The following is a 10752-nucleotide window of genomic DNA, read 5'->3' as shown; positions in this document are numbered from 1 at the left end:
ATGTTTGATGCCATAAGTGGTTCATAACAGAAGGTAGACTGCTCCATCCAGATCAGGCTGAGTTTTTAACTCAAGTGGAGAAGTTCAGGGTTTCAAGTTTCTTGATGTCTCTCTTAGGAGTGATGATATGATAAAACAGGAGATGATAGATGGTTTGGGCCCCTACAGCAGTAGTGATGGCACTATTTGGGCGAAGAAAGAGATATGCTAAAAAGTGAAGTTTTTGGATTTAAGGGTAGGCCAATGCTGCAATCCCCTGGTGGCCAGACAACCTTAGAGATAAGTGGAGGACCTCTGGAGTAGAGCTGCTGCTCCTACCCATGGAGATGGTCTTGGTACAGCTCACTGGGAGGAGACCCTGGAGCACACCCACAACATGCTGGAGGGGCTCTGCACCGCCTCTGGTCTGGGAACACCGTGGAATTCCCAAAATGAGCTAGTGAAGGTTATTTTAGGAGCAGGATGTCTGGGTCCATCCTTGAACTGTTTATTTGGCAACCTGAAGATCAGTGGAAATGATGAATGGGTGGATGGATGATTTCACATTTTAAATTATGCAGCTCATATTTTCAGCTTCTTGAAGGATGTCTGTCGGTTTCTCATCCTCTCTTCCTCTCTGACTTCCACTCATAAACTGACAGTGGAGTTAACATGAACTGTTTATTTGTGCACCGCTTATTTTGTCTGACCCTTTCAGGAGTTTTCACTTTTTGCAAAACACGTCCCGAGAGTTCGCAGTCAAATAAATTGATTTGCTTTTTCTCCAGAGCAAGTGACATTCATCATTCTGTCGGGCAGAGTGATAATGTGAATGGCATTAAATATTCAACTAAGAGGAAGCTGAGTGTCACTACATTGTCTTTGATGCCAGGAGTTTATTGATGGCTACATTTTATCTGCTCCAGCTAAAGGAGCTCATAGAAGCGGATCCAAGAACATACCAAAAACCACTGGGAGTAATTTTATTTGTCTGGTATGAATCATGAATTATACATCGTCCAAAATTTGCAGAGCTCAAAGGGGTGCATCCATGACCTCATGTTGACTGATGACTCCTTTCAGCAGCACTTGCTGGAAGTTTAAACTGGGAGAGACTGAAAGGTCACTTGGGTCAATAATCAAGGCTTTGTTTCCTGTGCTCGGCTCAATTGTTAATTTCAGTCAATCCACTGCAAGAAAACGTGGTTAATCTTCAAAATCAATCTGTTTTGCTGCAAAGCATCCTCCACAGACACGCTTAAACAGATTTAAAGCTCCTCAAGAAATGCTCTTTGATGTTTTTAGCTCTAATGAAGTTGAAAAGACTCAAACAAGCAGAAATAATTCACTTTGTGCAAGAAAATAAGCACTTTATGCCATCCCTGCTAGTCTTTTATCATAATTTTCATTTTTTGTCAATTAATGTGTAAAAGTTGATGTGAGGCTAAGTGGAGGATGCTTCACTCCCATTAACCTGACACCACTCCTCCCTCCTCACACCCCACCCCCACCCACCCATCCCTCTCTACCCATTCGACCTCACTCCACCTTGACTCCATTCATTCAGACTGCTGGAGAGGAAACTGCTGCTCTCTCTGGGGACTTGGCATTATAATTATATAGGAAGCAGAGCAGTTTGCCGTCTGTTAGAGGACAGAAAGGCTGAGGGCTGCTTGCCATGAACAGCTGGTGATACCATGGATGTGGAGCCCTGCTTCTGATACTTTTTAGGAGGTAAGATAACTTCTTAAAATAATATTTAAAAAAAGGCTTCAGGTAGTTGGGATCTAAACCTCCCTTTGATATGAGCAATTTTATTATGAATAATTTAATAAGTCTAAAATAAGTTTAAACAACTTCTGTCTTGCTAGGAACTTGATAAGTTAATATCAAACCAAGATAACCAGAGTAAATAAACAAAATGCAGGTTTCAAATGATGATTTGATTTAGTAGGAGAACAAATATTGAAACCAACATGACCCTATGGGGATATGTAATCGCCCAGTAAACTTAGCTGCACCTTTGATGCAATCATGTTTCTGCCATAAGTGGAAGATGAATGGTAGTCAACCTTTTCTGTTGTTTGCTGAATTTTTTTAATATGGCCACTCCAAAATTTAAATATCAGCCACTCCAAAATTTTGTTATATTTTTAGAGATCCAGAGGTGGACTTGATGGTGTGCTTTGGATCATTGTCCTGCTGCACAACCCAAATGTGCTTCAGTTTAAGGTCCCAAACTGATGGATGGACAATGTCCTTCATGGTTTCATTTTTTTTGTTTTACATTTTGCGATCTTTTTGGTCAGCAGTGGTTCTGACCTTGGAGCTCTCTCTTGGAGGCCATTTTTCTTTCATATTGTTTCATCATGAATTGTAACTTTGGGTTACAATTGGGTGGGTGAGGCCTGCAGAGCTTAAGATGTTGTTTTGAGCTCATCTGTGACCTCCTGGATGAGTATTCGATGTGTTCTCTGAGCACGCTTAAGTTCCCACTGTTCCATGTCTTCTCCGTCTGTAGATAAAGTCTCTCACCGTGGTTCCCTGGAGTCCTGAAGCTTTAGAAATGGCTTTGTAAACCTGTAAAGACTAATAGATGTCAATGACTTGGTTTCTAATCTGCTCCAGAACCTCCTTAGATTGGCACATGATGTTTTGCTTTTCAGATATTTTAGCCTACTTCATGTTGTCATACAGGTTGTGTTTAAGTGATTCTCTGATTCTGCAGCTTAGGTTAGAATAAACCACTGAGTTTTAGAGTTTGGCCATTTTAGAATGGGCCATGTGTAGGGGTACTAATTAAAATAATAAACTGATAAAGTTTATCCATGTAGAGCTGACTGGTGACCACTTTTATACTAAAAACTACAAGGATTGGGGGTACCTCTCTCTGTCAGACTGATTATAACCATTGGAAAAGAAAAGGGGTCACACAGGTAGCAGAAATTGAGGATGTGTTCGCACCTCAACCAGAACTGAGCCGGTTAAACAAACAAAGTAAGAACTATTTGTCCTTTTAATCAACACTAAACACCTTTCAACCATATTGAGCCTTGAACTGCTCTGCTTGAGGCAAAGTCTCACCTTTGAATTGGAGAGAGCAGACCATCTTTTGCCAACTGAGACCCATGACCTCAAACTACAAAGTTCACATTCAGTTATTTCATGACCAGATTTGAGCTACCTGCATTTTCCCTTAAACTCTACATAGCTGTTGCACCAATTTTCATTGTTTACATTATAAAAAATATATTCCAAGACCTGTGTGTGTTAGATGCGAATGTCACAAAGGAATAGACAAATAAGGCTGGACTACCAACAAGTTTCCCAAGCAGTTCTGTGCTCTGTGATTTTTCTTTACCAGCCCCAGGTGTTGTGCTGCTAAAATGATTTCTGGCGGTACCGCTGACGCTCTTTAAAAGTCAACACATTGCAAATGTATGCTAACGTAAAGACGTAAATGCCTGGAATATGTAAATGATTCTAAGAAGATGACCCAAAAGGGGTTCAGGAGACAAAGTATGAGAGAAGTAAAGATGGAATGCCCAAAGAAACTTGAAGTGCTACAAGGGGATCAACATTATTATGTATTACCGTAAATCAAGTCAGGGTGGCAGGAAAACAGTTTCAGACTGAGTTGTTTGCCTTAAAGGTCATGCGGACTTATTTATTTATATTTCATTTCATTAGCTTTAAACAGTGTATTGATAAACATCTTAAACACAGATTGCAACTGGAGGCTGATTTCCATTGTTTTGTCCTAGTGCCAGCTGGTACAGGCTGAACACTCTACTATAAACTGTATTACAATTTGAAAAGTGCATGATGTAAAATAAGGCACAAACAGATGCCCTCAAAGGGGCAGGATTGTGTTAGTTTTAAGGCAACAGATAATTTAATCGGGCATATAATTTGAATAAAGGGTTGTTCCGATCCAAAAATCAAGTTCCTGGCTTTGTATTTCCATCTATGTTTTCTTCTAAGAGGTTACCTGCCCATGACAAAATTTCCTTTACACAATCTAGACTAGACACATTTTGGGTCTGTTCAACCATTTCTTTGTTGATTTAGCCACAATTATCATGCTAAAAGACCCAGTAGACTCATAGATTTTTATTTAAAATACCCAGGAGTTAAAAAATATCAAGGCCCCAGGACCTCACAGAGAGAAACAGGCCCACAACATCACAGATTCTCCACCAAACGTATCAGTGGGCATGAGGTGCTTTTTCTCATATTTATCCCATGTTTTACAGCAGACCCACTTGCTTGTTTTTGTTTCCCGTAAAATTTAGCAAACTGCATTTATGTCTGTGATGGTAGTGCAGAGAAATCTCTCCTATTCTAAAATATTTAGTTAGCATGAAGATACTTTGGAAGTCGACAATAAAGAGACAAAGGGTGATCAATCTCACTTTATTCAACTGTACTTCCAGCCAAAAAAAAAAAAAAAAACAAGAACAGGTGGGAAAACTTTGCAACCGCTTTGTTTTTCCTTCTTCCTAACAGACGTAATTTCCGCTCCTTCTCACCTTCACAAAAAGGGCTACATTCTGGTGTGAAAGCTCAAAGTAAGTACCATCTAAAGTTGGTCACGGGGTAGATTTGAGAGTAGCCATTTTTGTAGACCTTTTTCTCATTTATGAAGCTCAGCTGACATTTACTTGACTTCAATGGCATGTTTTCCTGCCTTTCCTATTTTGAAGAGTGGCTAAGAGAAACTGGCCTGTGTCATGTCACATTTATACTGGGAGACGTGGATTGCTGATTTAAGGTTACCAGACCCTATGATGAACTTAAACAAGCAAAACCACACTTATGTTATAGGAAATGCTGATAGCCGTGAGCTGGTAATGTATTTTTTGATGTTTTACAGGACAAGAAGAGAAAACAGCCATGTCAGAGAAGAAGCCACGGGGAGCAGACACTCGTCCCAAATCTGGCCTCCGCAGCTGGAGCGCAGACAGTTACACCTGGCGGGGGAAGAAGCGCTCCCGGAGCTCTCGAAATGGATCAAGTCCCAGTGGACTGGAGGCAGACGGTTCGGAGGAGCTGGGTGTGCGCTCTACATCCTGTTCAAGGCGGCGCAGAGAGAGGAAGTGCAGCTGCAGCGCTCTCGGGGATGCACTGACGGTTGGAGACATTGATGGGGTGTGCAAGAAGGCCCTGTCCCGGAGGTCTCTACGGCAGAAGTTTCAGGATGCTGTGGGTCAGTGTTTTCCTTTGCGCTCCCACCATCACCATCATCACCATTACCACCACCCGCCTGGCTCCTCACGCCCATTTTCGGTGCTCTTCTGGTCCAAAAGAAAGATCCACGTTTCAGAACTCATGCAGGACAAATGTCCATTCTCTCCCAAGTCTGAACTGGCCAAATGTTGGCATCTTATTAAAAATCAGGTAGCTCATCCAAGTTCCGTGAAAGACATGGAGACTCCTCTAAAGACTTCCAGCTTATCATCCTCAACCTCCCCACCACAAATGACTCTTTCTTGGGAGGACATCTGCTGCTCCCCGGTGCCTGGAAGTGCCACTCTGGAGGATTGGGACCCTTCCTGTCATCATGGGGGTGCAGATGGGGCCTGTAACAACACTGACTACATACTGGTCCCTGATCTCCTCCAGATCAACAACAACCCATGCTACTGGGGTGTGTTGAACCGCTTCGAAGCCGAGGAGCTTCTGGAGGGCCAGCCCGAGGGGACGTTTCTGCTCCGGGATTCAGCCCAGGACGAGTTCCTCTTCTCGGTCAGCTTCCGTCGCTACAGCCGCTCCCTGCATGCACGTATCGAGCAGAATGGCAAGCGTTTCAGCTTCGACGTCCGTGACCCATGCATGTACCGGGATCCTAGTGTGACGGGCCTGCTAAGGCACTACAGCGACCCAGCCACCTGCCTCTTCTTTGAGCCCCTGCTCTCCAGACCACTGCCTAGGACCTTCCCTTTTCCTTTGCAGCACCTGTGCAGGGCGGTGATCTGCAGCTGCACCACCTACCAGGGTATAGAGAGCCTGCCGCTGCCGCCTCAACTCAGGGAGTACCTCAGACAGTACCACATTAAGTGTGATGGGGCCTGTGCAGCAACCACAGCAGCCAAAATGCAGGATCTACACTGACATTTTCTTAAAGAGATGTTTTTAAGCCACCAAATAGAGAATAAGGAACTATCAGTCTATTCTGTAGGACATTTTGGACCTCTTTTATCATCATTTTAAACTGAATGTGGTTCTAAAAAGATTTGTTAAATGAAGAAGCTTCTGTACAGCTGAACTTAATATGCTACATTATCTTTGATTTTGTAAATAAAAGCACCAAATAGCCACTTTAATAGACTTAAGCTCATTGCAAAAGTATTCATAACTCATTAACTTTTTCACATTTTGTCAACTTACAACCACTAACTTCAAAATATTTTTTTATGTCATAGATCAACACAAAATAGTGTATATTATAAATTGGAAGACATGTTATACATGGTTTTCAACATTTCTTCTATGAACAAAACCTGAAAAGTGTGGCTTGAATTTGTGTTCAGCTCCCTCTGCTCCTACACCTCCCAATAAATATGAAGGTAAACAATAAAACAGCTGTACTGTGAAGACGTCAGAGGTTTGTTAGAAAACAATAGTGGACCAAAACAAATGGCACAACTGCAGACTGACCAAGACATGGCTGTCCACCGAAGTCGAGAGACGAACAAGAAGAGCATCAATCAGAGAAGCAGCCATGAAGAGACTTCACAAATCTGGAATTTATGTAAGAGTGCCAAGCAGAAAGCCAAGGTTTAAAGGACACCAAACAAAGTCTTTTTACAGGTTTGCCACAAGCCATGTAGGGCAAACAGCTAACATGTGGATGAGGCTCTGGTTAGGTGATATAAAAGTTGAGGTCTCTGGCCTACATACAAAACAATATGTGTGAGAAAACTGACACTGAACAGTCCATCACCATGGTGAACATGGTGGTGGCAGCATCATTCAGTGGGGAAAGCGTTTCAGTAGGGACTGGGAAACTTGTGGAATGGACCTAAATACAAGACAATCCTGGTATAAAATCTTGTTATAAGCTGAAAAAGACTTACAACTAGGGCGGAGATTCACCTTCAAACACGACATCGGCATTAAACATCCAGCAAGAGCTACGATAGAGATCAGAGGTGGCCAACTCCAGTCCTCAGGAACTGGTGACTGCTTTTTGGTGTTAGCTCCTCATTACCTGGCCTGTCCAAAACATAGGAGGTAATTCAACTATTAATTCAGCTGTGTTGGAGCCGGGCCACATACAAAACATGAAGGACCCAAGCTCTTAAGGACTGAAGTAGGCCACCTATGGTTTAGATCAGTGGTACCCCATGGGCCAAAATCGCCAAGTTGAAAGTACTCATTAGCTGTAGTTTTGTTCTTTTTTTAGTTAAAATGCAAAACAATTTTATTGTGAATTATTTTCTTTTTACATTCACAGCAATAAATTAAGCATGCAATATTTTAATGAAACAAAATAAATAAATTATTCAAACAGAAACAAAAAATGGTCTCAGACATTTGCCTTAATAAAAAAAGGTCCACATCTATTTGAGTGGAATGTTTTACATTTTTTTGGCCTAGAAAATATTTCTACTCTATTCTCAGCAACATAAATAGGAACGTTTTTGCAGAACCGTAGCTGTTTTTAGCCTTGTTTAATGAATGGGTGTGCCCAAGTTTTTGTGTAAAATGTGACTGGATGTTCATGGCCCTCTTTACCATGATACTAAAATAAAGCCAAAACATATGGCTAATGAAAGAAATATACTTTGTGTTGTACCTAACACTTTTCTTTTAAGAATGTATAAATTTGCCATTTGGTGTTTGCATCTAATCTAACGTAGCTTCAGCCTTTTTGCAGAGAAGAATGGTCAACATTTTCATTCTCTAGATGGACAAAGCTGGTAGATACATACCCCAAAAGATTTGAAGATATAATTAAAAGCAAAAAGTTCAGATTTTTATCTGTAAAAAATGCTGAAAACCATGTATCCTTTTTCTACCACTTCACAGTTGGTTGCTGCTTTGTGTTTGGTTGTAATGTGAAAAAATTTGAAAAGGTTTAGGAAGTGTGAATCCTTTTGTAAAGCAAAATGTGCCTGACTTGAAATTTTGTAGCTTTTCCCTCAAAATCTCACATGCCTTCTTCAAATTGCACCTTTCTTCACACCCTACTGCTTCAACTATATCTGGCTCTAGGTATTGTCAAATTGTTAGTTATTTTTGTTTAAATTTTCAAACCACATCCATTTAAGTATCTCACACAGGCAGCAGTGACTGAATTTGTACTTTATGATTTCCATAAAAGGGACGAGTTGTGGTCATTACAAAAGGTTTCACATAGATAGGTTGTTTTCTAGGTGTTGACGATGGCAGGGTTTTAAGACCTTGATGCCCAAAGTACCCTGATGATCAGTTGAGCCAAAACCTACAGTTTTGAAGCATGCGGTTTAAGCAGATTTTCTTCTAATCGTACAGAAAATGGCATCGTTCCTTCACCCTCACTCATGTAGTCCTAAGTAGATTGTCAGAAAAATGGTGCGACAACATCCAATCGCTAGCTCAGTAAGCTAGAGATCCCTTTGGCATTTAAATGTCGCACAAAAATATAAAAGCTGTTGATTTGCAAGTAATCTGATTCATGACAGAAAATGTCATTTATTTAGGAAGAACTTAGACATGAAATCAAGTGTCATTCAGGTCTTTGGCCACAAGATGGCACTAAAACCTTCTGCAACAATCAGACTGTAGAGGAAACTGTTGCTCCACAGTTCTGTTTGTGCATTGTAGCACCATGCCCTGAAAGGTAATCTGCAGCAGCAGTTTACACATAGTAGAATCTGCCACAGTTCACAGCAGGACAAGACAAAAGGATTTTAACTGCAATGGCAGCCCAGTGGCAGCCTTCTTTGACACATATTGCTTTCACCTCACTGACAAAAAACAAACCAATAAATGTCATTTCCACCATCTCTGTGCTGTTATTGTTTTTCAGGTTTCTATCATTTATCATTTTAGATGCTGCAGCAAAAATCATGCTCACCCACCCCTGTTTCTGTTTCTGATGCAGCTGCGTCATCTTCAGACAAGCTAATGATATGGAAAATGTTACCACTCTGCACAAAAAAAAAAAAAAAAAAAACTAAATTCATCCCACTCCTCTGCAAAGGATGCCTCTAAATGCCAGAGCAAATTGAAAGATAAGGGCATGAAAGATATGCTTTTTAATGGGATTTAGATTTTTCAGTCAGTGCATTAGTCATTCACCATTTCACTAACAAGTAGGGTGGAAAAATAACCTTTGGAAAAAAAAGATAGTCACTTTGATATGAAGACACTGATATTTTATTTTCATTTTGTACTTTTTTGTTCAAGAGAGTGCTCTATTTCCACCATTTCTCAGTAATAGTTGGTGATATTTAAACTTATCCATGATAGGTTGGAAACCATTTTAGTAATTTACAAACCCAACTTACCATTACTGATCAGACTGGTTAGTGCTCAGTTTCTTTTCAGAAAATGAAGCAAATTGTTTTGAAAATCCACTCTGACTTGAGAAAATCCCTTATGCTCATAGAAGTGTTTGCATTCTGCATCTCTCAAGTTGATAACAGAAGCAGTCATTGTCCTAGCAGCACTGAATTTGTCTGGTCTTTACCTAAACAATCGCAGCACCACAATCCATTCAATCAAAAATATTTAAAAATAACTTTTCCCTCTACTATTTATCCAGTCTTAACATGTTCCTCCTTATTAGGGTCTGACTGTGTCTACTGTCCTATAAATAAAGAAATCAAAACAATTAATGACAGTAAAACGTTTATTAATTAATATACACTGTCTGAAATGAATCCTTGCGTTGAAGTCTGTAGATCTTTAAACAGAAACATCTGTTGGTCCTCAAAGAAAGAGAGCCCTTCTCAGTTCATTCACCATTTAATAAAGAATGTTGAGCATTTTAAAACAGATATATTACCAGTGAAGCTGTGCCGAAGCTCCATTGGGTTATTGGTACAGGTAGAAATGATCTTCCTTGCAAGAGCTTATAGCAAAGAAATGGAGAACCTTCTGTTGTCTGAGCCTTCAGAAATATATGCAGCAGATCATGAAAAGAAGAAGACCTTCTTTCCTTGGATTCCTTTAAGTGCCAACATGTTCAGACACTGAGGAGCCTGGTGTACTGATTTTCCTGAACTACATGCATTAAATATTAATGCCATCTTGTATGATCTGGAATTCAGTTTTTACATTTTTGAGCTGATATTTATTGCCAGATGCATGATACATTTAAAATCCATGCTGGGAAATGACAACTTGCCTCTTATGTTTTGATGTGACAATCAAAATCAGACAACAGCAGCCTGAATAAAAAGCAATGTTTTAAGAAGTGTCTGCATAAATACAAATAAAAATAAGAGGAAAAGAGATTGACTTTCTCATTACCTAAGAGTTGAAATACATAAATTACATCCATCATGTGTTTTATGTACAAATACACTTTAAAGAATAGAATAGAAGATTAAGGAGAACCTTAACACAAAATAATGTACATTACTTTGGTATTGCTGCTGTTAAAAATACAAAAAATTGTTTAATTTTTTTTTGTGGCATTTTTAACAAGAGTCTACAAAACTACAAATAAATAAATAAATACAGTTTATTCTGTATTTACATCTATAATAAATGTATAATAAATGCATAAAAGCATTTCTTATTGTCACATAAATAATAATTTATTATAAATCTCTCTAT

General features: G+C 39.8%; 1 protein-coding gene across 1 annotated transcript; it reads left to right on the top strand.

Moving 5' to 3' along the window:
* Window positions 1–1579: 1579 nt before the first annotated feature.
* socs4 (suppressor of cytokine signaling 4) lies at window positions 1580–9018 on the top strand. Its single transcript, XM_047363755.1, has 2 exons — window positions 1580–1713; window positions 4856–9018. The coding sequence occupies exon 2, from the start codon at window positions 4876–4878 to the stop codon at window positions 6091–6093; it is 1218 nt and encodes a 405-aa protein (XP_047219711.1). The 5' UTR covers window positions 1580–1713; window positions 4856–4875; the 3' UTR covers window positions 6094–9018.
* The last annotated feature ends 1734 nt before the right edge of the window (window positions 9019–10752 follow it).

Source organism: Girardinichthys multiradiatus, chromosome 4 (assembly GCF_021462225.1).
Source record: "Girardinichthys multiradiatus isolate DD_20200921_A chromosome 4, DD_fGirMul_XY1, whole genome shotgun sequence".
NCBI lineage: Eukaryota > Metazoa > Chordata > Actinopteri > Cyprinodontiformes > Goodeidae > Girardinichthys > Girardinichthys multiradiatus.
This window is presented reverse-complemented; position numbering and strand designations above follow the sequence as displayed.